The following is a 26,267-nucleotide window of genomic DNA, read 5'->3' as shown; positions in this document are numbered from 1 at the left end:
TTGCGTCATGTGTACTGTTCCAAAGCTATATTATTTTCAACTTCTTTTTCTTTTTTTAATTATTGTTAACACATAACAAATCACTGCTGAAACTACTTACAATTGAAACTTCTGCATACAAAAATAATGCTAGTACAATACTCAGTAACACTGTTTACACTGCTTTTTTTCTTTTTCACCTTTTGAAAGTAACGACCAAGAAATGATTTATAAAAAGTAACGTACACTACTAGCACAAAACACTAACGCTAATTTCAGAAATACATTTATGTCACTGAAGCTTTAAGTATGCACTACACAAAGTTTAGCTTCGTATTTTCTGTAGTTTGAGTTTTTAGTGGCCATTTGTCTTTCACATTTGATTTTATTTTCCAATAAGGCAAGAAAGACCTTTAGACTAGTTATTCCTTTGCAGTGTAAACTACATAATACAGGACCACTTATTTACATGTCATTGAGTCACAAAAGTGCTTATTGTGTTATACTTCATTCTTAAAAAGATTTTGACACATGTAAAGCAGGTGGTCGATATTTCATCAGTGTTCAACTCACCAGGATTTTCATCACCGCCAAAACCAGTACCAGTCAACATAACTTAATCTCTTCAAGTTTATTCTGAAAACTATAACAAGGAACAAAATTTAAAATTAAATGATTTAACGCACCCAGCTGACCCAGTCATATAAACAATTGTAACCTTAATCTCATACTGAAAGAGTAAAATCACCTTGAAAATAACAACAGTTAACAAATCGAACCAAAAGAATTACATATAACCAGCTTGACCATTACATGCACATTCAAGACCTGCATTTTTTAAAATAACCACCTCTGGTAGGTTTCTTGGTTTGAAATTTCTGCAGAGCAACCAGTCACAATCACTGTTGTACCTAGGTCAGCCGCCTAGGTCAGTCGAATAAGCTAAAATGCGTCATTCGTCATGAGTTGGAAATCTTGAGTTAAAAATTGCGGTTCAACTCCTAAAAAAGGGGACAGGTTGAATTGACAATGCAACTATGACGTAATACTAAAGGCGGTACTTGTGAAGCATGCAGTCGAGTGGTAAGAAGTTGATAGGAAGTGCTTTAAATCGAGATCAACACCCAGAATGATTTGTCGACTCACTGCATGAAAGCCAAAATATTCTAGAGTATTCTAGACTCGAATATGTGATTGTGATGCAATAGAATCCTAGAGTATTTAAGCCGCACACAACATGTGACGTACACCTGGAATATTCGTGTCGAATATGGTGGAATACGTTCCATTCATAATTGTTCGAGGATTTTTGTTAAAGTATACCACACATCTGTCATACTCCTAGAGTATGATGGCGAACCCTTTGTAAAAAGAACTTTATAAAAGAATGTAACAGTACGGGTTCATAGCATTCTCCTACTGAGAAGCAAAATTTAGACTATGAATTCAAAGTATGTGCCATCTGCGAGTGTATTCGTTTATCCTCGAATACGTGATCTTGACGCCAAAGCTATAGAATTCTAGAGTATTCATGGCGTGTACAACCGTGATGTGGACCTGGAAAATTCTTATCGAATATGGACATACGGCAGGAGCACGACCGTGTATTCGTTCGTTGACCAGAACAATTTTCTTTCTTTTGGATGGGTTTTGTTAGGAATCCAAAGGAATTGAAAAGTGTGTTACACTCGGCAGTTTGAACGCAGTTTGGGGGATATACAAGCTTTGGTAGGGGTCTTCAGTACTTTACGTTGGCGTCAGTATTCAATCAGGAATAAGTTTCATACTTCGCATGAGTCTCATGTCCCAGTCGAACACCACAGAACACTTGAAGTGTGTCCTTTAGAATACCTTAGAATCTCATGTATGCCTCAGTATTTAAACATGAACACGTTTCATACTTCGCATGAGTCTCGTGTTCCAGTTGCACGCTTCACACTTAGTTGGTTCAAAATCGTTCTTTTCATTTAATCAATGCATTTAGAAACTGACAGTTAGGAGGACTACATGTACATGTAGGTTAGGACATAATGAACTTACAAGGATTGTTTCAATTGACACTGCAAATCGTACAGATTCAGCATGTACTCTATGTAGTTCGTTTGCCCTTCTTTCCTGTGTTTCTGTGTCAAAACGTGAGAAATCAGGTTTGGCTCCAAAAGAGCTCCTTGGAAAGGTTTTGAAGCACTTGTTGCAACCTGAAAAACAGTATTTAATATAACCAATTACAGTGGGTGTTTCAACAAAAACCCTCTAAGAGGACATGTGGTTACTGATAGTGAACAACAACAATGGTGGAAAAAAAGAGTTGTGGAGTTTTAGTTTTATTGCAAGTATTCTTTAAAATTTGAGTGCTTGCCATATATATGAACACTTGTTCTCTGCACCATTGCACAAATTATTGCAAAGGCAGACATGCTGCAACCTGTTGCATGCAATGTTGCACAAGAAGTTGTACCATGCACCCAGGTCTTAACAATATGGCCATAGGCCCTCGTGGACCCGTAATTTAAAAAAAATCTTAACAACTGTTCAGAGTAGTCTTGACTGTAAAGCACTCTGCCATTTGAATTTGATGTAGAGAGAAAGCAATTTCCTTGCTGTACAAGCAATTAAAACCTGGGAACAGAACAGAAAAAGACCAAATCTAGAATTACAGTTTTACAGTTAACTGTTATAAAGCTGCATGAGAAACCCACAAATTATCCTGCACAGCCCCTGGTACTTAGTTGTACAATTGCCATTGGTTAAACTCATCACAAATAGATGAGCTTGGGAACTGGTGCCTGAAAGGTTAGCGGGGAGCAGAAGCCGTAAGCACAGTATGTGCAATGCAATGTGACACAACAGCACTGGAAATCTCCAAAGGGCGCCCCGCAAGTCATGTACTGTAAAAGGGGAAACTGCTGACTGCATTGGTTTGAGTCTACCTTTGCCTAAATCATATTCAGCCACATTTAAAACTTTTTAGTGTTAATCAAGACAAGTATGCACATTATCATGACACAGGCCCTTTATTACTTGAAATAACTTTGGGATTGATCGTGAATGAAAGATATCATGATACATACCTTTTGCTGCTGAATGGCCTGCAAAACGTCCACATTTCCTAGCAACTGGCACATCACAACACAGTGCTAAGAGGGCACCACGAAGCTTTAACATCCCTCCTGGAAGGCATGAATCCTCAAAGATTACTCCATCCCAGAAGTCTATAAGTTCATCAACAAGAGGCTTAAGAAATGAGTTGATATCACCCTTTGGTTCTTTGGGGCCTGGTATAATCCCGACAATTATCACATTTTCAGGTTTAAACCTCTCCTCCCGAGGAAGATTCATCAGCACTAGATATATCACTCCACAACTGTGATTGGTGTGCTTGTAAGGCTGAAACCAATCCACATTGAGCATATTGCCTAGGTTTCCTACTGTGGAGAAGTACGGATCTCCATTAGAATCCAAGAAATCTTTCCAAACTCTTCCCTCAAATACATCACCCACTCGCTTCCCTGGAATGGCTCACGTAGTTGAATCAAAAACCCGACCACCACATTCGACACGCCCTTAACGGAGGTGGGCACCATTCTCGACCCCAGAGCTCTTCTCTTTTGCGCATGACGGACGGCGAGAAGAGCTCTGGGAAACTGGGCCAGAAAGTCTGTTCTGATTGGTTTATGAGTGAAACAATAAAAACGTTTCTGATTGGTCAATTTATTACGCGCTACCTGTAATGAATTTACGGGAAAACTTACAGTGCGTGCAGGGAACAGTGAAAGAAATGGGCGGAACACCGAAAAAACTGTGCAATCGGAAGGTCAAAATTTGCCGTTGCTGCAATTCTCATTTGTCCAACGTATATGATAGCATAGATTTGTTTGGAAAAACGGCTCAAAGGGAAAATGTGATCGAGAAACTAAAAGAAGTGGGAAAGATCCAGGTGCAAGAGAGCGATGAAGATTTCCTAACAACAAAAATCTGCAGGAAATGTTTCCGAAAGGTCACAGGACTTGCGAAAGCTATCGATGACTTCCGAAACATTTGCTCGCAATCCAAAGAAATCCAGATAGCGGATTTAGATAACGCTCGGCTTAAACGTGGCAGAAAGCCTTCAACACCAACACAAGAACCACATGGAAAATGAAGGCCTACAGTTCCCACTGAGTTTACGACACGGCACTTTGACACCACCACCTTTACTCCGGCCAATCAAGCGGCTGATGAAGAGTGTAGCTCTGAGTTGAGAGTTCAGATTTCTTCACTTTTCTCCGGCGAGCAAGTTCCTACAAACAGTCGTGATATCCTTCCCTTACCTGTGGTAAGCGCGAGAAGCGCCTCGAGTCCAGACAACGAATTAAACAAACAACAGGCCTTGGAGATATTAACCGATGCTGGTCTTCGAAACTCACAGGTTCGTTTTATTATATTATTTTTAAGATTTAAAATAAATTAAACGGAGCTCGTGAAAAAAGTTCCAGGAAAGAAGAACTTGTGCGATTTTCAAAAAAATTGTTACGCCGGTATTTCCATCCGAGTCTGGATAAACTACCCCTGTTGATATTATACGTAAGTTAAATTAAGAAAAGAAACATAATGGACAAAATTGTTTTCATTTAATGACCTTCCAGCTCATCAAGTCATGCAAAGACGCCATACCAAAAGCAACAGTTACAAAGGTATTGAGTACTGTGCAGTGGGGAATTCCAGAGGACATTGCCAAAGAAGTTCTCAGTGTTGATAGCATCAAGGGGGCCATCAAGTTACAGCTACTTAAAGAAATCAATGACCAGTGCCAATCACTGTGTGTAAGGACTCGTGGTGAGCCGTCGGTCCTTAAAGACACATCAGTGGAAGCTTTGGAAAGTGTTGAGTGGTGCAATGTTATGAAAGAAATGAAGAACAGGGCACCAGATATACTAGACTTCATTGCAACAGTGGCTGCTCCCAGACTAAAGAAAAATGTGGATGCTCAAGTCCCTCCAGTGTGCATGGTTTATGCAATGATGATGAACCAGAGGTGGCAAGAGCTTAGCTTGGTCCAAAAAATTGCTACAATTATTCTTGGAGTTGGGCACAGCAGCAAAAAGGTAAATTTAGCCATGGGCGGATCCAAAATATTCAAACAGAAGGGGCCAAAGGAATTGTGGCAGAGTGCAAGCCAACCCCCCCTCCCCAAACAGAATGAAAAAATCCCCTCTAAAGATGGTTGGATTTTTTTTCAAAAATACAAGAAAAAAAGGGGTGGACAAAGGTGATGTTTATCAATATATTTGATCACTTAGTGGTAAACTGTATTGTGCTGTACTTTTTTTTCCAAGTAGTACATTTCCTCTCATCAAAATGTAATTATAACCATTCCCTAGCCACAAGTAAAACCCAATGAAACTACATAGAAGTGTCTGCTTGGGGGTGTCCACCTTTTGGTCAGAGAAGTTTAAAATGTAGAGTGTCTAAGACAAAGATACCTTAGCTTCTGTTAGGGATGAAGTTTTATAAGAAAACTGTGTCAAGACTTACTGGTACTCACAGACTTTTTCATTTAGCAATCATCTCAAAAGGTATTAACAAGTTTTTTTATAGGTGCTGATGTATAGCTTTTAATTAAGTTGTTGTTTCACATTTATCTGTTTTTTTTTTTTATTTCTTGCAATATGTACCATGCAGACCTTTGAAAGAATGAGGAGTCTTGGTATCTGTCAGTCAAGGGCAAACTACTTGAAAACTATGGATGTCATTGGTAAGCATTCATTTACAACAGTTTTTCTTAAATCATAAATTATTTTAAAGGGCATAAAATATATGTATTATTGTTATTTTCCTTCTTGAAAATTAAGAACTTTTTCTTCCTTTCTTTGCAGGTGATGGGCTTGTACAAAAGGTTCGTGACGTAATGAAGGAAAACAGTTCTATGGAATTAAGAGCTACATTTGACAATTTTGATTTCAAAATTTTAGCAAATGTGATCCTGAAAAATCATAGGAACTCTGATTTTCACTGGATAACGTATTATTTAACATTTGATCGGATCTCAAGTGCTGGGCTTGATGATACAAAGCCACTAGTGAATGACATTAGCACTTTCAGCAATTCCAATTACTTGCTTTGTAAGGATGAGCTTCAGCTTTTCAGAAAAGAGTTCATTGTCCTTGTTAGCAGAATACTGGTAGAATTCTTTCCATGTCTCAGTTCCTTGGAATCTTTTATCCCTAAGCATATTAAGCATCGCTTCTCTGCAGAAATGGCAAAGAAATCTATTGTCATCAACCTACCAATTGTTCCATACAATCAGTCGAAGCATTCTGATGTTGTGCAGTATCTTGAAGTGCTGCAGGAGCTACTCACTGAGGTGTACGCCCCTGATGAGGGAAGTATCGCAGAAGAAGTTTCACAGTTAGAAAAACTGGAAAGAACAGAAACACTTCTAAAAGGTGTGTGAAAAGAATATCACAATAAGTTTTATTTATTTTTTTGACAATCAATTACTAACCTGTAGTGTATCAGGGGTGAGTACAGGATTTTAGAGAAGGGGGTTTGAGAAGGGGACTACCAAAGGCACCCCCCTGTAGGGGGCCCGGGGGCATCCTCCCTCAATTTTTTTTTTAAATTGAGAATTTCCAGCAATCTGAGACCAAGTGAGCATGTTATAAATGTCTTTTTTCTTTTAATTTAGGAGGTTCAACCAAAACCCCCTAGATCTGCCCTAGGTGTGTACCTTAAAATTTTCTGTTTTAACTATAGTTATAACAACAAGAAAAAAAGAGCAATTTTTATTAAATGAGGTATTAAATTCTGTCACATGGAATTCTTTCTGAGACAATGCTTGCTTCTTTATTTTCCCGTCTTAATGAATTTGCAAAAAATATTTACAACAATTAAGGTGGCCGAACAGTTTTCATGTGTGCTTTTGCTGATGCCATTCAGCGCACGCACAAGGATTGCTAAAAACAAGCATGCTGTCAATAGAACGATCATTTTATTTACTATCTGCGTTATTTTTCTCTATAATTGAACCCAGAGTGTTGATGGCTTTAGTCTTTTATTACAAAGATATGTTAGGAAAGGTAACGCTGCAAAGAACCCAGCAATTCCCCGCTTTTTCTTTGTTACTGAAAGAACCCAGTTAAATGCAACGCATGCGTAGTAGGTCAAAAAATTGCGATTGAATGAAAATTGCACTCTCGGAAATACACCTATTACTTGAAAACCACTCATTAGAATTTCACGAAATTTGGCACAAAAATACTTAAGGAAATAAGTAACTGGAGTATTGAAAATGATTGAACTTTAACAAAGGAAATTCTAGATATTCCAGTGAACCTTCAACAACGGATAATTAAGGATCTCTCTGTTAAATTATTAGCAAAATGGTGTTAACTTGTGAGAATTGCTACAAGCTTGTTGCATGCAAATTGTAAAGAAAATCTAATGACTAGATTTTCTATAAATAAACAAAACTGATTTTAAAGGCCTGTTTATATTTATTCATGTTGCCATGGCAATGGCACTTACGTCAGCTTAACCATCAAAAACCCAAAGTTTGTGATGTTAACTTGCCTGCTGCTATTTTTGGCGAGCGAAGGATTAAGGGTTTTAGAGAAAAAGGTGAATGAACACGGATATCAAAAACTGTGTTCAGCCACCTTAAATTAATGTGTTTCTGTCAATAATCAGTTGGGTAAATTTATGACAGAAATTAATGTATATAATAAAATATGAAATATTTTAACATAGAAATTATTTGCTTTGAATATATGTATTGAATGTATAAACAGTGAAATAGATTTACTTCAATACATGAATTTTGTTTTCAAAAAGTAATTTTCTGGTGTTCTACAACTGGTAGGAAAGCATATCCCACTGTTTGGTGACCTTCTTGGTCGGGAACGAGTGACTGGAGCGAAGAAAACTAGAGCAGGCTGCGACTATTCATGTGAAAAGTTTGAATGTGTTATAGAAGCTGCAGCTGTCTGGCATGCTAAGCAGTCATTCCTTGGGGTAAGACTGAAATACCTCTGTGGGTGGAGGTGGTGGAACTGAATTTAAAATAAACAAAAATCCCATTGATGCTTTTTCCTTCTGATATCCTAACTCCCTAACCCCTCCTGAAGATATAGGTTGTTTGACCCTTGTGCAAGCAGTGCATAAGATTTTTACAAAGTAAAAGGGACTAAATTGTGCTTTGTAACATTATTTACATGTATACATGCACAGCTGCTTACAATATGTTTTCCCAACTTGATGTACTGGTTTTTAGATGGTCAAGAAAAAACAAATAATTACTATTTAATGAATATAAAAGATAACAATTCTATATGCATTTAATGCAAAGCCTAGCATAGCCTACATCTGGACTCGAGATTTCTGTCCTGCTACCAGCTCAGAGGACTTTCAGTTCTCAGGCTATAATCACTTATTGCAACTGTCAAATGTACTGTAATAGGAGGTGAAACTAATGATAATAATGATGATGATTTAACATCATAAATGATCGACTTTAATATTTTCAATGATATAAAACTATGTAGGTACATGTATGAGATTGAAATGTCAGTATGACTTTTGAATTTCAATCATGTTACATTACCAGATCACAGTCCTAAGTCCTCCATGTTACTGACCAGTTTTAACGGGCATTGGGAAACTGATTTAGAAGCCAGAATATGCTGAATTACTGCGGTCGCAGCAAAGTCATCTGAAAAGGAATTAAATCTAGTGTTAGGGATGTCCGTGAGCGATAAGTCCGTAGGAAAAGCTGGAGTCGGTTGGGGCGTAAAAGGGTCCGTACTCGGGTTTGAGCTCGTGAGTCACGCCGGCTCTGAAGAATTGAAGTTCACTTCAGGAATAGGAGCACGTCGCTTTGGGCAGTGAAGCATAGGATGATCTTTAGCGCAGACTCGACATTTGTGATGCCCTGCGTACGACGCGCTAGTTGAATCACAGGGGCAAGAACCGAGATAATTCCATTGACGACAAGCCTTGGCCTGTGAAGAATCTGGCTTTGACGATTTATTGTTGATGATATCGCTACCAGAAGAAGATCCGCCCCCAGCCGAATTATTCGAGCGTGGCTGGGGAGTGGAAGACCGTAAATCTGAATGCTTGAAGAAAATGGTTGCTGAATCGCGGATTTGAGACTCGTCATCAAATTCCAGGCGACACAACTCCACTTGCTTGGCAATATGAGCATAAAATCCCCTAACACTCCTCCAAGTATAGCTAGAGGCTTTGCACATTAACAACTCGAGAAGCTGGAGCATAACCTCTTTGCGCTTGGCCTCATATGGCTTAACCATGGCGAGAAAACCAGCAACAAAGTCGGCCATCTCCAACTTCTCAAATTCTAAAGTGGGCGCACCTGAGCAGAACTTGTGAGGCCAGTCGATAGTTCTCTTCTTTCTTGTTGTGCTTGGCTTCGACTCCACTCCCTCAACCTTGGTTTCTGCCGCTGCGGTGCGAAGCTTTAAAACTTCCAGCTCGAGAGCCAACTTGTCTCGCTGCAGTTGAGCCAGTTCGATCTCCGCTGTTAGTGCAGATGTGGATGGAACAGCGACTGGAGGATCAGAGAGCTGCCTCGAAGAAGGAGAATCATGAGAACCGTGAGCATGAGATGTTATTAACGGAGCACGAGGCGATAGCCCCGATGCGGCTAATTCGCGATCGAGTTGATCAATGCGCATTTGCACGTATTCATAGTCGGGATCCCTGTTCGGCTTGACTTTTCTGCCTGAGCGTCGGGGAAGAACGGGAGAGGTAGAATCCTGATGAGTCATGATGGTCGGAGATGGAACCAAAAAACGGTTCGAACAGATCGACAAGAGATTACAACTGACATACGATTCTAAATAACTTGCTTAACAACGTGCTGTTACATCAATCAACAATTAACTATCATCACTTAGGTAATGATTAACACTCCTAAGTCCTCCATGTTACTGACCAGTTTTAGTAGTAGTCTAGCTATCATACAATCAATTGGTGTGAGATTGATGCATTAAGTCACTGTTTTCTTTTATTAATTCTCTCTTCAGTACATCTGGGAGCAGCTGTACAATACACAGTCTGCACGAGATGTAGGTTCCCTCTACAACTTGAGGCAACGTTTTGGCTTAGTAAATGTTTCCACCAAAGTTAAGAGCAACTTTGAGAGTGCCAATTCCCTTATGTTATCAGCAACAAAAGCCTACTTGTGTAGTGCTTTCATGGAATATGCTGGTCTAGAACGATTGGATGGTGCTCCAAAGAAAATTACTTCCTCAGACCCGAAGGACTTGGAAAAGATCATTGGTTGTTTTGTGGATGAGTACGTGATGCTTGAATTTGATGTTGAAAAAGCTCTGAGACAACAGAAAGAGCAAGCACTGCAGCAGCCACAGGCTGAAGCTGCTGCTACAGAACCCAGGTTTCAGCAATCACCCATCTACTCAGCAGGTACAGAATTGAATACTTATGAAATTTATTATTGAGCCGTGTTTTTATCTGCATTATTTTGTTAATTATTAGCTGAGGTTAACATTCTTGGTCATCAGTTAAAGAAATAAGAGGCAGTTGTTACATAGGTTTGAAGTAGGCAGCTGATTTTGCCATCTCGCTTAAAGAATCAGGTGATTAGCAAGTAGAGTAGCTGGGGGAGATCATGAAGTAGATAGTGATTTTTGCTGGTAGCTGGGTACTTCTGACAAGCCTAAGAAGGAACAATAATTTTCTGTTGGCTCGGATCTGAAAGAGACAGCCATTAGCTACTAATTACTTAAGGGGCTTGTCAGGAACAGACAAGGGAGATGGGTAGAGAAAGGGACAGCTACATGCATATGTAAGGGTAAGTTAAATAAATTAAACACCCGCAAAACACTTTGAAATTATACAATATAATCACTTAAACCATGTCAAAACTTTTTGTGGACATTAAAATAGTTTTTACCCAATCTGTTACTGGTAATAATTAATCAGGGATATCACCGAGTGAAAGACAATTTTTTTCAATAGCTCTCATAATTTTGAAAATGAGTTAATAAATGTGCAAAACAATATGCATATAATAATACATGATAAAACATATTTAAAACCTCACTAATTAAATCAACTACACATAGGCATTTTTTTTGGCTCATTGTTGTTTATGTTTCAAAAAGATCAAGAGCAAAGGGAAGTAAACACAGATTCATTGAACAGAGCAAAGAGACCATCCATCCAACCAGGTGCATATTACATATATTACATTTTATATGAAGTTAAATTTATGTACACTAAAAACAAATGGTTTTGGCTCTTTTTTGTTACAGGTCATTGGCTTTTTAACTCACGATATTATTTAAAGATTTCGTGGTACAACTGCTACCTGTATTTCACTCTTCAGATAAACCTAATGGTAATACAGATGACTTAATTGCTGAGAAGTTTTAAAAATTTGTAATATTTAATATATACATGTAGTACTAAGATACACTTTTTGAGCAAGAATAAAATGCATCTTGCATTCACTGTTATGCATTGTGCAGGTCACGTTGTTGCTCTTCTCCAACAAGTACCTAACCAGGAAACTATAGTACTAGGAGTGGGGAAAGTAATAACTCCTCCACCCACCATTGTGACCAACACTGAGACTGCATTGGTGTATGTAGCTCATGTTGAGGCTGCAAGTCCTGAAAGAAACACACACAACCTGCATGTTGGACAGTACGTGATTTGGCAGAAAAACCTCTTAGCATTATGTGGTCAGAACAAAGCAAGTCAAGAAGACAACAAACAACAACCTCAGTCTGAACCATTTACTGAGCCAGAAGCTACAATATCAAACATACCACCACAGGATCCACAGAAGGATGACAGGGTACTCAACTATGGCTTGCAAGTGATACAACTTGGCACAATACTGATGCAACTACATGATACAGAAAAGGAGGGGGATGGTGAACGTAATCTAAGAAATGCAAAACTATTAATGCTTTATTTCAGATCTAGACCAAGAGGAATGAAGTATGCATTTGAAATGATGTGGTTTATAACATGTGTTAAGGCCCTTTACACCCAGAAAGTAGCCCATAGGATTATACATGGACAGTTTGTTAACTGGAGAGGTGGTGAAGGGAAGAATGTTGCCAATGACCTTAAACAAGAGCACTTTGTTAAAGGCCACAAAACTGTTCTGAAGGATCTTGTAGCTAACAAGACACTCGCAGCAGTAGAGAGGGCTACAAAAGCTTCTTGTGGTTTGAAAGGTGTTTCAGATAATTTTGATAGACAGTGTCAAATTGCTCCTGACTACACCCTTCACACATCTCTGAGTAAGCAAGATGACGAGAGGGAAATGATTGAACTTATACATAGCCGAAGACCATTTGTGTTTACTTCAGGTCGTAAACACAACTCTTTCCCCACCATCCCAAAAAGTCCCCTCGACCAGTTGGACATTGTAAAACTGGATGCTTGGTTAACTAGACATAAAAGGAAACTGGCAGCGTGTAGATTTGCTGGAGCTGACAGTGATGGGGATAGCAGCAGTGATATTGAGGATGAGAGTGACAATGACTTTGATGAAGAGTCGGATGTGGATGAGATCAGTCCTGATTAGTCACACAAAAAGTGTAAAGTTAGAAATCATGAGCACATTACCTAAAAAGGACAAAGTTTATTGTCAGTCCAACATAACTTCAGCCATCTTACATTGTTATAAGAATTTTACAAATTATGTAAGTTTACACACTTGCATACACGTAGTATCTTAAATGTGCTCAGTTTTCCAAGATAATTCAGTAAGTACATGTACCATTGATATTTTGAGAACAACAGGTAATCCACATAAATGTACTTATAACCTCCAAGGAAGCCATTTCCATCCACTCACATTTATCCTAACATTCTTTAGGGTAAACCATGAATAACAATGCATATTTTAGAAAATAGCCCAAAGAAAATACGTGCCCTAAATGGTTAAAAATCATATTTCTGTAACTCAATAGGAAAACAAAAAAGTTGTCCTAGTCACATTGTTTATTATTTTCTTTGGGCTCTTCTAAATAAGATAAAAACATTTTCTTGGTGTTTCTATTGGGGTATACATTAGAAAAACTTGTGAAAGTTTGGGAGGATGTGAAAAAGCCGTGGAAACACTCGCCTGTCAGCTCATGGTCACACAACATTTCTAGTTCTCCCAAACTTCCTTTTGTGTTTTTGAGGTTGAGATTTCTATCATGTGATAATTGACGAGGGTGCAGCCAGAGTCAACTATGACGCATAGAAATTGAGAGTGAATAATCTAATTGTTTTAGTATAAATCTACTAGTCGTTCTAAACTCTATCTAAATCCTCTTCACAGACACTTAGAAAATGCCAAGAAGCAGCCGTCATTTTGTTAACAAGGGCACACTGCTACGCTACTCACTATCTATCACAGAATAGACAGTGAGTAGCGTAGCCAATCAGAGAATGGCATTCATGATAGAACACTAGTAGATTCATACTAAAACTTGATAGAAAAACAGACCATGTTTTCTCTGTCTTAAATATTAATGAATTACACATGAAGTTTAGTGTAAAGGTTTGACAAGAATATTGTGATGCCACCCAAGTAAACTAGAGCACCTCCCATCTCCGAGTTGACATTTGCATAGTTTATAACCAGCCACTTCACTATGACTTATTAAAACATAAGAATGGAACATAACTCCATCTAGGTCCGTAGCTCACCTAGGACACTTTGTAGGATGTCAAAAATAGCTTTAACATTGTCTTCACTGAAAACAGGTAAATAGGATAAAATACTCCCAATGGAATCTAAGTGCTCAAAGTTTTGCACTGCTTTATCAACTAACTCTAAGCTGAAACCAGTTGACAAGCTCACACTGCCAACACAAGACCTGGAAGTACCCAGGGTATCACGAAAACTAAGAAGCCTCTGACGAAAAAGGTCTCTCTGTTCTTTGGAAACAGTGATGGAACCAGTAGGTGCTGTACTCTGCAGATCAACTTCAGTGACAAATTTTGGTTTCTTAGCTTCACTTACACAAAGTTCACAGGAGCATATGTTTCTGTGGTAGTCACAGCAATCATGACCACCATCAGTTCTGTCTGGGGCTTGATACCCAAAATATTGGAGAATAATTTTGCGTTTGCAGTCAGATGTTGATTTCACAAACTTAATCATAATATCTTGTAGGCCACGTTTCGCTTTGCTAATGTCATATGCATTGTAGTAAATTGTAGCTTTGGCTGGTAGACCATCCCTTCCAGCACGGCCAGCTTCCTGGAAGTACTCCTCCATGGTGTAAGGTACACCGAGATGAATTACCCTAATGTTAGGGCAGTCTATGCCAATACCAAATGCAATGGTCACAAAAAAAACTCTGTGCTTACATTTATTGTTAGTAAGTTCTTCCATAATGCGCTCTTGTTCATGTTTTGGGTATTGTGCATGATATTGTGTAAATAGCCTGTTCTTGGCCACTTTGTCTGCATGGAGTGGCTCATACTGATTATCACCTAGCTCAGAGCTGAAATAAAGAAAGCTTTCAGCACAGCCCTCCAGGTCCCCATAAAATATTGTTAACGGCATGGCAGATCTTTTAGCTTTTAACTCCTGAGCATAAGGTGTTAGAATTGTTATTCTTTCTTCTTTAGCAGCTGGTCGGGGTTTTGACTCAAAGAAAATATTTTCTCTGTCTGGATTAACCTCAACAACAAAAGGAAGCTGAAGACCAATGGAGCTAACAATCTTTTCTTTCTTGCTTTTGGTAGCTGTGGCAGTTAGAGCCACGATGGGCACATCAGGGAAAATACTGCAGATGGTATCAAGCTTCCCAAATGCTGGGCGAAACTCTTTCCTGAGTTGCACAAAAAATATAATAGATGGGTTTTAAGAAAAGGGGTCACATCCATTTTATACTATGCTTTGTTTTCTTTGATTGAATTGAAATGATTAACATTATTCTCTTGGTTTAAAAGTTTGCAACCTTCCATATATTTGAGTTAATGCCAAACTGTGCATGTACACACATTAACCTGCCACTAAACGGTTTTGAAATTTGTAGCAGAAATTTGACAAGTAATTAAGTTAGATGTAAGGTAGAACAAATTGAAGTTCAGTTGAAATTAAAGTATGCTTTAATACGTTTTAGTTAATTTATAACAGAAGTTGTATCTGTGTAAACCAAATGAAATCACTAAAAGAAAAGCACTCACCAGTCGTCCACTAAATGCGCCTCATCTACTACAATGCAACGCACATTCCTCTGAAAGTTGGTTGTTTTCAGCATCGTTTTTGTGTTGTTCTCGAGCAGAAGTTCTGGGTGTGAAAATATCAGTTGTAGTTTGCCATCTGTTACTAAGGACATTGCTAAATGGTTGGTACTTTTCGTTCCGTCGAGAATAATGGCTCCCAAGTGATCCAATTTTCCTATCTGATCTCTCATCAGGGCATTTAGTGGCGATACGACAATGGTGATGGCTTTTGTCTGTGTAGGTGGACCTTTAGCATCAATAAAGTCAAAAACATCACTTAACAGATGGAAAACGAGGGACTTTCCGAAACCCGTCGGCAAAACACCTAAAACGTCTTTTTTAGAACAAACTATGGCTTCGATAATTGCCTTTTGCTCAGCTTTTAAGCGAAAGTTTTCGTCTTTTCCAGCTTTCTTTAAGGCAGACACAACAGCTGCGTCCAAGTAAGGCGCCATTTTGGTTTTTCAATAAGCATGCGCTGTGACGCCAGCATAGCCAGATTTTGGCTACACTTGCGTAGAGTTCCCCAGAGCCTTCGCGTGCGATCAAGAAAGCGAAGGGTCTGGGGTCGAGAATGAGGTGGGCACGTGATCCTATGTGGAGACAAAGCCTTCTTTGTGGATGGATACAACAAAGTCACGTGCAATGTGTACGAATTCCACTGATGTTTCTGGCATGGATGTGCCAAGTGTTATCCAGACTGTGACTGTACACATCATAAAATGTGCGATCAGACCATGCGAAATGTCTACAAAGCCACCAAACTCAAAGATGACAGTCTCTTTGCTGATGGCTACAATGTGGTGGTAATGTGGCAATGTGAATGGGAACAACTCAAGAAAGAAGATGACGACCTTTGGAGTCTGGTCAAGTCCTTTGACCTCGTCTCCAGACTCAAACCCAGGGACGCATTCTACAGTGGACAAACCAACGCCATCAAACTTTACCATCAGATCAAACGGAGAAGTCTATTACCTTGATTTCACATCCCTCTACCCCTGGACTAACAAAAACTGCCCCTACCCCATTGGTCATCCCATCATCATTCACCAACCCGAAGGGACCGACATTTCCAGTTACTTCGGTCTCGTCAAATGTAAGATCCTTCCACCCTTTGGGTTGTACCACCCCGTCTTACCCCATCGCAGTGGTGGCAAACTCACCTTTCCACTTTGCAGAACTTGTGTGGAAAACGATCAACCCAAACCGCTGACTGAACAAAGCCATCATTGCATCCACAACAAGTTGGAGCGATGTCTTGTGGGTACCTGGCCCACACCCGAATTACAATAAGTCCTTCGTCAAGGGTACGTCATCCAACACGTGTACAAAATTTGCCACTTCCTGCACAATTCCAATGACTTGTTCTCTTCCTATGTGAACACATTTCTCAAGATCAAGCAAGAAGCCAGTGGATGGCCCGATTAGGTAGGTGATGACATCGACAAATGCACTCAGTACCTCGCGGACTACCAAGACAAGGAAGGCATTCTACTTGATGCTGACAAAATCCAATAAAATCCCGGTCAACGTTCTCTTGCCAAAATGATGCTAAACAGCTTCTGGGGCAAGTACGGTCAATAAGGCAGCAAGAGTCGAAGCCATTTCGTCCCTGGCCAGGCTTCATTCCCTGCTGACCAATGACAGTCGAGAAATTCAGACCCTTTGTGTCATGAATGACGAGATGATCAAATTGGTCTACAAACACGTCGAAGACAAAGAAGCCGTTCAAGTCAACATCAACATCTTTGTGGCCTGCTTCACCGCTTGCTGGGCCAGACTCAAACTCTACTGAGAAGGGCTCAGTCAACTCAAACCCGATCAAGCCCTCTACTTCAACACAGACTCCATCATCTTCTCGCATCGAGAAGGTGGACCCATGCCACCCCTAGGAGATCATGTCGACGAATTCACCAGCGAATTGAAACAGGGTGATCACATCGTAGAGTTTGCTGCTGCTCCCCCCAAGAATTACAGTTACAAAACCAGGGAAGGAAAACTCGAATGCAAGGTATGCAGTTTCACTCTCAACACACGTGGCTGAGAACAATTGAACTTTGACCTGTTGAAAGAAAACGTCATCAATGAAGTCACTGAATCCCGCGAAGAACCACAGGAAATCAGCGTACAAACCCACACAAGATCAAACGAGATGTCAAAACAAAAACATTGCAAACGGTTGAAGAAACCAAACAATGCAAAGTGGTCTTTGACAAATGCGTTGTGGATCCCGACACCTTTCTATCATATTGACGACATCGACATGCAAAATGTAACCCATTTACTAGATTTGTAAATAAAATTTTTTGTCAAAACCCACATGGTCTCTTACATCACTTCCGGTCCCATGACCTCACTTCCTCTCTCATATCCCGCATGGCCACCTTTAACTGAGCTCAACCCAGACCTCTCTAATACGCATTAGTGCAACCACTGACCTGAGCTGAAAATCCTGCAAGCTGATTGGTCCAGACTTATCACGTGAACAAAATAATGCCTTCTAATTGGCTGGGTCTGAAACTGCTCCCCTATACTACTAATACAATACAATACAATATAATGCAATACAATACAATGTTTAAATCTACTACTTACGCTATTTACCATGTGAATTTTACATTACAAGGATACGCTTATGTCATGAAACAATGCAATAACTTACACTTCTATCAGTTCTTACTTATTTACTCATTATTTTTACTGTTACTTATGAATACAGCATTACAAATTAGTCTATTGCAATAAGCTACAAAGCTACACATAACCTATTGTAGGTCTAGTGGGGGCTACGGGCATCACAGTTTGAATGCACGAGTTTAATCATACTGGGCATAAACACAAAAGAAACCAAAGTGATCGTGGGTGTGTGATGTGTGTGTGATTCAACTGAAAAATAAACAAGACAAAATATTTAAGTACAAAATATAAGAAGGAAAAAAATGACAACGGAGCAAAATAAACTTACAAAACTGTGGCGACTCGAATTCTAAAATTTGTACTTCAGGGCTCACACAATAGTGAAGCAGCTAAGGAAAAACAGTAGAAACCAGCAGTTGGAACTTTCAGTGCTAACAAGTGCTGGCCAAAAATGAAAAACAAAAAACTACGGATAATGAAGAACGCTTAAGTATTACAGAGTGGGTTGCATAATTCCCAGGGGTCAAAAAAATGTGACACCCGAAAGCAAAGAAAGTTCTAGTCACTACATTACCAGCCCCTGAACTAAATTGAGTTCACCAAGTGCTTAATGACTAGAATTTACATTATTAACGTATAACGAGTATCTAAGTAAGCCAACTAGTGTTCAAAGTTCAAGCATGACGACCACTGCATAAATTAACAAGTCTTTCTCATAGCAAATTAACTACATGATAGCTATAAAGATCAAATAGAGTTCTTCCTTGGAAGTGAGTTCTCATGTTCAAGGAAGCACAATTTTAAAATTGACCTTGTCGATATAGACAGCTTTGTGGCAACCTTGACTGATCGGATAAATCCATCCCTTCCGGGTGTACTTTGAGAACGCTACCTAAAGGCCACTGGCCACGATGAACTCTTTCATCAGCCATGAGAATTAGGTCGCCCACAGCAAAATCACGACGTGGCTTGATCTATCTCTGCCATTCTTGGAAGCTTGGTAAACATTGTGACAACCACCTCTTCCAAAATACGTCCGTAAGGTATTGAATCTGCTTCCAGCAATGTTGGCAGTATAAATCATTCAGACTCCTGGTGGCAAATTCAAATTCGATCAAAGAAGTAGCAAGTGGTCGGGAGTCAAAGGTTCTGCGTCGATACAATTATCACTGTTCGTTCATTCAGAATTCCCTCAACTTCCACCATCAATGTTCGCAGTGCCTCTCCAGAAACCAATTGCTCTCTAAGAAGGACTCTCAGAATCTTTCTCACTGAACGAATTACTTGTTCTCAGACTCCTCCCATGTGTGATGCTCCAGGGGGGGGGATGTTAAACTTCCACTCGATATTCTTCTGGTGTAGAAACCCTTCAATCTTCTGCCGATTCCAGCCATTTATGGCCTCACGGATCTCCCTCTCTCTGCCAGTTAAATTGGTACTATTGTCACTTATCATCTTCGGCATTCCTCTTCTGCTAATGAATCTGCAAAGAGCGTTGATAAACGAATCTGTTTCAAGAGATTTGGTCACTTCAATGTGGGTTGCTCACATAGTTAAGCAAGAGGAAAGATGTCCATAATGTTTTACAGTACTTCTGCCTTGCTTCATGTACAACAGAGCAAAGAAATCTATGCCAACGTAAGAGAACGGGGGCTCATCAGGAGTTAGCCTCTTGCTGGGTAAATCTTCCATTGCTTCTTGACCCTTTAGAGCATTTTGTTTTTGGCAGGTCAAACAGTTGCCAAGTACTCTTCGGACAGCGGCCTGTCCCTGGATAATCCAGTACTTCTGTCTCAAATTGGTCAGGACATTCTTGGCGTAGGTGTCCCACAGATTCATGGACATCTATAACAAGCAGCTTAGTAACGTGGTGCTTGGAAGGTAACAGCGATTGGTGTTTTGATTGGTACTCCAATGTAGAATTCTGAAGCCTACCGCCAACTCTCAACATTCCCTCTCCATCTAGAAATCGTCTCAATTTGTAAACCGAGCCAAATGAGCGGATATTCTTTATGTGCGCTTCTCAGGTTCTCCATGCATTACATATTGGAGGGCCTTAATCACGGGTAGGAAGGCTGCACATACTTGATGATTTGAGCCTCTGCATAACGTCATTTTTCAATAGACAGCCTGCCACAAGGTAATACATCAACAGGTGATGAAACTCGTAAGCACCTCCTTCCCTTTAAGAATTGTACAAGTCTCAGAAGCCAAGCAACAGCTCTCTTGAACTTGTACCATGACAAATATTGGAACAACATTAGGTCCAGTGGTCGTTTCTCCTACATCTGGGTAACGTGATTTGTTTCACCTCGAGCTCTGACTTCTGGGTCTTCATCGGAAATGATGGCTAAGGAGACTGGATTGATGGGCCATGATGACTTATTTTCCCACAGAAATGCAGAGCCTCTGAACCATCTCTCATTGCTCAATAACTCCTTTACCGTCAGACCTTGGCTAACATCGTCCGCTGGGTTGATGTTAGTTGGCACTTAATTCCACTGGGAAAGTTTTGAACCATCCTGCATCACTGCAAGCCATTTGGCCACAAGCATGCAGCAGCTGACAACTCTAATCTGGGTATAGTCATCTGCTTCATGTGAGCTAAGGGGGATTTTTCAGCAAGGAAACTGCAATGAATGCGGCCATTCTCGTTGGCGAGTCTTGCATATGATACTGTCCCATAAGCAATCTGGGAAGCGTCTGCGAAGTGATGAAGCTCAGCATTCTGTATCTGGCCAAAGTCTACCCACCTCAAACATCTTGGGAAGGCAACACTTAAAAGGAAAGGTAAATCTGATAACCATAGTCTCCAGCAATGAGATTCTTGTCTTCCGATTTCTTCATCCCAGCCAAGTCCTTGCTTGCAAAGATCTTGGAGAAGCCTCTTTGCAGGTAAGATGATCAGTGATACCATGCCAAGCGGATCATAAATGAAACTTGTCACTGATGGGAGCCCTCTTCGTGTAAAGGGCTTATCCTTTGGTGTGATCTTAAAGGTAAACATGTCACTATTCATGTTCCACTGAACATCAAGGGTTCTCTTAGTAGGAAGGATGTTAGAATCCAAATCCAGATCCAAAACTGAAGGAGCTCTGTATGGAGTTGGAATGGTTTCAAGGACTTCCTTCCGGTTACAGAACCATTTGGTCAATCGTAATCCACCTCTTGACAGCAAGGCACACAGATCTTCCCTCAATTCAACAGCAACTTCGGTCAATTTCACTGATTTCAAATGATCGTCCACATAAAAGTTCTTCAACACTGTGTTGACAACTTCATGGTCAAAGTCTCCTGCATTGTCTTGAGCAGGCTTTTGAAGACCAAAACTGGCACAGCTTGGAGAGGACGTGCTACCAAATAGATGAACCTTCATTCTGTATTCAACTGGCTGTTTAGATAGGTCGTCATAAGGGCCACCATAGGAACCTCAGAGCATCAGTATCCTTTGGATCAACCATTACTTGATGGAACATAGCTTCGATGTCTGAGGATAGAGCTACTGGTTCTTGACGAAATCTTACAAGGACACCAAACATGCTATTGGTCAGGTCTGGGCCACTTAATAGCTGGTCATTAAGCAATGTTCCTTTGTATCGAGTTGCGCAGTCAAGAACCACTCTTAATTTCCTGGGCTTATTAGGATTGACGACAGCATGGTGTGGAAGATACCACAGAGGTTTGCCATCGACATCGAGCTCCTCTTTAGGTACTCGTTGGGTGTAACCCTTTGAGATGTAGTCATGAATAGTTGCCCTGTAGCTTTCAAACAATTTGTGATCACGTAGGAGCTTCTTCTTCAGCAGTTGCAGTCTGTGGTCTGCAAGAATTTGATTGTTTGGCACATAAGGAGGCTGCTGTCTCCAGGGAAGTGCTATTTGGTAATGACCAGAAACTTTCTTGGAAGACTCCTCCATTGTCCTCAAGGCTCGCTCCTCTTCTACAGACATGGACACTTTTGAACTTGATATCAAATCAACAAAGTCAGTTTTCCAAAACTTTTCTACTTGCTGTGAAAGGGTTTTATCATCATCTTGCGTTTCCAAACGTAACAAATTCACATTGAAGCTGTCTTCTTGACCAATCTTCTCTGACAGTCCTATTATCGTCCAGGCCAGTGGCGATCGAATGCCCACTGACTCACCTTTGCTACCACGTTTTTCTTCGAGGACCCAAAAGGCTTCAGACAAGTTACATCCAATAGTACTCGGACTTCCTTGTTGTCAATCTCTGGAAGTTCAATTCCTTTCAGATGAGATCATCTGTTGACATCCCGATCTCTTGGAATGCTTAGCTGGGAAATGTTCAGGTGCTCAACAGTACAAACTTTGGGTACTTCTAGACTTGATTCATTGTCAATCAAGTTGATGGTGAGCTTAACTTCGTAACCTGACCTTTGACTGTTCCTCTTTTCCTGGGTGGTTAGGGAGAAATGTCTCTGGACTCTGCTGATGCCTAACTTATCAATTAGCTTCTCATCACAAAGTGACACATCAGAACCATTGTCTAAGAGTGCATGTGTTTCCACTACTTGTCCTGGTTGCTTTCCTTGCACCTTCACAGGAACAGTTCTCAGGCGTACTTTCCTACCAACAGCACTGGTGTTTCTGCCTGGATTATGAATGCTGGCCCCAATTGCGTGATTTTGAATGGTGTGCTCTGCACTTTCTATTGCATGGGACTGGCTGTTAGGGTTAGCTTTGTTGTTCTTCATCTTGTGAATTTTGTGAGTCTCTTGCCTTGCAGGTAGAGATCACTCAAGGGGGTGAATGACAGTCATGTGTTTTCCATTACAGCCCTCGATGTAAGAACCACTTTTCTGCATACATCCAGTTGCGAAGTGGCCCACTTGGAAACAGTTGTCGCAGAGCCTAACATCACAAATTATCTTCATTTGATCCTCAAAGGATTTCTTAAACTGTTCACAGTTCCATAACTGAGGAAGTTCACGAAGTAAGCATTTTCTACTCCCACTTCATCTTTGCCTCAAGGTAAGCTGACGATTGTGACTTTCACGTTGGTTCAGCACACAGGAACCAGGCCCACTAAAGTTTCCATGAGTAGCATGGGATGACGCCATTGTATTTAGAGAACTAATCTTCTTACCCAATCTGTCCTTCTTACTTTTCTCTTTGTCACTAATAAGCGCACCACCACAGATGGGATTGTTAGCAGCACAGGCCTTTTCAGAGACAAACGTTGAAATATTAGGAATCCTAGGACGCTGACTGGACTCTTGGATGCTGTCGGCAACATCAAGCCATTTAGCTTTCAGATGGAAGGGCAGACGATCGATAATGCTCCTTAAATTTTCAGAACTGTTGACTTCATCTAAATATCCAATTGACTCCAACATGTTTTGGCAGTCCTTCAACTTATCTGCAAAGGTCTGCAATCCTCTCTGATCATTAGGTTTAACAGCTGGACCACAGGTTACCTGATTTACATGGGCAGTGGCAATTTTGAAGGGATGGCCGAAACAATCCTTTAACAGTTTCATTGCAGTTTGATATCTGAGCACTGAATCCATAGTGACACAACTTTTAATGACAAATTGGACAAATTGGACAAATTGCTGAAGACTTCCATCAGACTGATGGATATCTCTGTCAGGAGGTTTAGCAAACCATTCAGAGGCATTGGGGTTCAACATCTGCTGTTTAGCTGGAAAAGGTAATTCTGATGGTCGAGTTGCAGCAGGGGGTAACATTTCTTTCTGCTCATCCATGGAAGATTTCTGTTCAATGGTCTTAAATGATGGCACACTCAGGACCCTTTCGTGCTCAGCACTAATGCTCACATTGCCGATGCCAGCTTCCAAAATTCAGGCTTAAAGTGCAGCTGCTTCAATGTCATTTTCTGCGTCCAGAAGCTCCTGCCGTTGGAGTAAAGCGTTGCATCTTTCTTGTAATTCTAATTTCTTCTTCAGCTGTTGTAACCGTAGCTCGGCAACCGCCCTCTCGACCTTGGCTTCCTTTATTTTCACTCTTGAATGGGAACTTGAACGCTGACTGCTTTTCGTAGCTGAAGTGGTGTGATGACTTACAGAATCTCTCGGACGAATGTTGTCTTCCGACAAGGGTACTTGAACTTTAAGGCTTGGCTGAGAGCTGGCCATCCACTGATGGACACGTTGGAAAAATTCAAACTTTTCCTTTAGGCAACTTTTGTATTCTGAAGTCGCCCTCTGAATCTGCTGTATCATCGAGACTTTCCAAATAGATGGTATGCACTCGTTCATAATTAATGAATGCTGCATGAACGACTTTAAGCGTGTTGTTAACAAGTTCGGCATTCCATTTGTCGAGAAATAAAAACTCCATTTCTCTGTACAGCTTTGTTAGGAATGCTTGATATCCAGCGTGAGATCACCGTAAACTTTTCTTAACCTTCAATGTTGGTGGAACACCGTCATCACGAAGGTCAGAGCTCAGCATTGCTGCATCAATGCCCTCGCTCACAAGGCCAATGCCATCATCTGGGAAGAAATCGCCAGCTTCTGCCATAATCGGTCGATCCAGTAAACACAGTTTTTTGAATGAATGTAGGTCTAGTAAGTGCTACAGGCATCGCAGGTTGAATGCACGAGTTTAATCATACTGGGCGTAAACACGAGACACTGAAGTGATTGTGGATGTGCGATGTGTGTGTGATTCAACTGAAAAATAAACAAGACAAATATTTAAGTGCAAAATATAACAACACAAAAAACTGACAGCGGAGCAAAATAAACTTACAAAACTGTGGCGACTTGAATTCTAGAATTTGTACTTCAGGGCTCACACAATAGTGAAGCAGCTAAGGAAAAAACACGGTAGAAACCAGCAGATCGAACTTTCAGCGCTAACAAGCACTGGCCAAAAATGAAAAACACAAAACTACAGATAATGAAGAATACTTAAGTATTACAGAGTGGGTTGCATAATTTCCAGGGGTCATGGAAAAATGTGACACCCGAAAGCAAAGAAAGTTGTAGTCGCTATACCTATTATTTATCACTCACAATTGCAATACACCTTTTGATAAAGATCAATAAGTAAAGTAAAAAAAAAGCAATTCTAAAAACATACACTACTCACAATTACAAATAAGAAAATGCTACTTGCAAAAAGAAAAAACACTACAATTATAATATGCTACTTATAATATAGAAAGCACTTTGTGTTTATTTCTTAAAAGGCGTTGATTGCAGAGCAAATGTACCCAAAGTCAAATACAAACAAAATGTACGGTGGATCAAGATACACTGATTGCTGAAAAAGAAGGCTTACTAGAATAATGTGCTCAAAAATTTCCACTTTTTGGGAAGAGCACTCTCTGCATTGGCCTCAATATTGTAAATTGATTTCAAATATTATAAGAAACCTATCTTTGGTGCGGTTTCTTTTCTTTTGCTCATCCAGATATAATTCCTTGCTAGGAGGCAGGAAAAATTAATTTGCTTGTGGTCCTTGGAAGAATCTGGCTTTAAACCAAGAGCAACAAGGCGATCTATTGTGCAATGTTCGGGAGTAATGTGGAGCAAAGTTAGCCTTACAGTTAACTCACGCCAGAAAGAGACAACTTAGGACAAGACCAAAGGACATGAAGTAGTTTTTCCTGTTCTTCATTACAAAGGAGCAGTTTGGGTTGTCTCTTACTCCAATTTTTGTTAGGAAGTCATTTGTTACTATTCGTCTATGGAAGAATTTGTACTGGAATTCAAGAATTCTGGTACTTTTAGTGCATTTAGAGGCTAGCTGGTAGGCATCCCACCGGTTAATTGAATCAACATCATTCTGGTTGCAGTCTTTTAGCCATTTCTGTTGATTATGGGTTGGGTGTGTGCATTTTGTGGAAATCAGTTTAGTGTAAACCAGTTTGTTTACACTTTGGCATTTTGTTAATTTTTCCATAAAGCTTTCATAGTCACAATTGTTGATAGAGTTGTTTTACATGTATTCCCAAGAGATTTCAGAGCAGACAGAAGTCTGTAATACCATAGAGGGCAAATATTAAGGCTGTATTTGCGCCGCATTATAGTTAATGATAAAAAATTGTTAGAGGCATCTTTCAAATGTTTCACTTTCGTGACGCCACTGTCAAACCATTCTTGATAGAAAATAGGGCAGTTATTGATTCTTATGAGTGAGATGTGCCTTAAAATTTGTTCAAGAAATTGTTTCGGACATTATGTGTTCATCAAAATTGACTTTTGAGCAGATTAACAGAGTCTCTTTTATAACACAGTTTTAATCTTGAGATTCTTTATAGTGTCTTTCTTGTTTTGTCTAATAATGAGTACTATTGAGCCTCTATGAGGCCTTATGTGCCACGAGGCACAAAGAAGCTAAGTGAAGTGAAGTGAATTGAGCCTCTATGTCTCTTTTAACATCAAAAAAAATATTTCCATTTCCCCTGATTTCTTCATCTAAATATTTTTTAATCCATGTACCTTTTAG

The 26,267-nt window shown here is 40.0% G+C and overlaps 3 protein-coding genes and 1 pseudogene across 3 annotated transcripts; 2 read left to right on the top strand and 2 right to left on the bottom strand.

Annotated features, from left to right (window-relative positions):
* The first annotated feature begins 5,588 nt into the window (after nucleotides 1-5,588).
* LOC145483729 (uncharacterized) lies at nucleotides 5,589-10,975 on the top strand. The gene is made up of 2 exons (XM_081462280.1): nucleotides 5,589-6,404; nucleotides 10,005-10,975. The coding sequence occupies exons 1-2, from the start codon at nucleotides 5,867-5,869 to the stop codon at nucleotides 10,106-10,108; spliced, it is 642 nt and encodes a 213-aa protein (XP_081318406.1). The 5' UTR covers nucleotides 5,589-5,866; the 3' UTR covers nucleotides 10,109-10,975.
* A 2,667-nt stretch (nucleotides 10,976-13,642) lies between these two features.
* Nucleotides 13,643-15,644, bottom strand: LOC145485614 (ATP-dependent DNA helicase RecQ-like). The gene is made up of 2 exons (XM_081464253.1): nucleotides 15,151-15,644; nucleotides 13,643-14,792 (listed from the first exon to the last, which is right to left on the bottom strand). Exons 1-2 carry the CDS (start codon nucleotides 15,642-15,644, stop codon nucleotides 13,643-13,645), a joined length of 1,644 nt encoding a protein of 547 aa, XP_081320379.1.
* Nucleotides 15,645-16,861: 1,217 nt separating this feature from the next.
* On the top strand, nucleotides 16,862-17,485 carry LOC145483730 (uncharacterized; annotated as a pseudogene).
* A 3,748-nt stretch (nucleotides 17,486-21,233) lies between these two features.
* On the bottom strand, nucleotides 21,234-22,540 carry LOC145485613 (uncharacterized). Its single transcript, XM_081464252.1, has 2 exons — nucleotides 22,150-22,540; nucleotides 21,234-22,006 (listed from the first exon to the last, which is right to left on the bottom strand). Exons 1-2 carry the CDS (start codon nucleotides 22,538-22,540, stop codon nucleotides 21,234-21,236), a joined length of 1,164 nt encoding a protein of 387 aa, XP_081320378.1.
* Between the last annotated feature and the right edge of the window lie 3,727 nt (nucleotides 22,541-26,267).

Source organism: Orbicella franksi, chromosome 4, assembly GCF_964199315.1.
Source record: "Orbicella franksi chromosome 4, jaOrbFran1.1, whole genome shotgun sequence".
NCBI lineage: Eukaryota > Metazoa > Cnidaria > Anthozoa > Scleractinia > Merulinidae > Orbicella > Orbicella franksi.
This window is presented reverse-complemented; position numbering and strand designations above follow the sequence as displayed.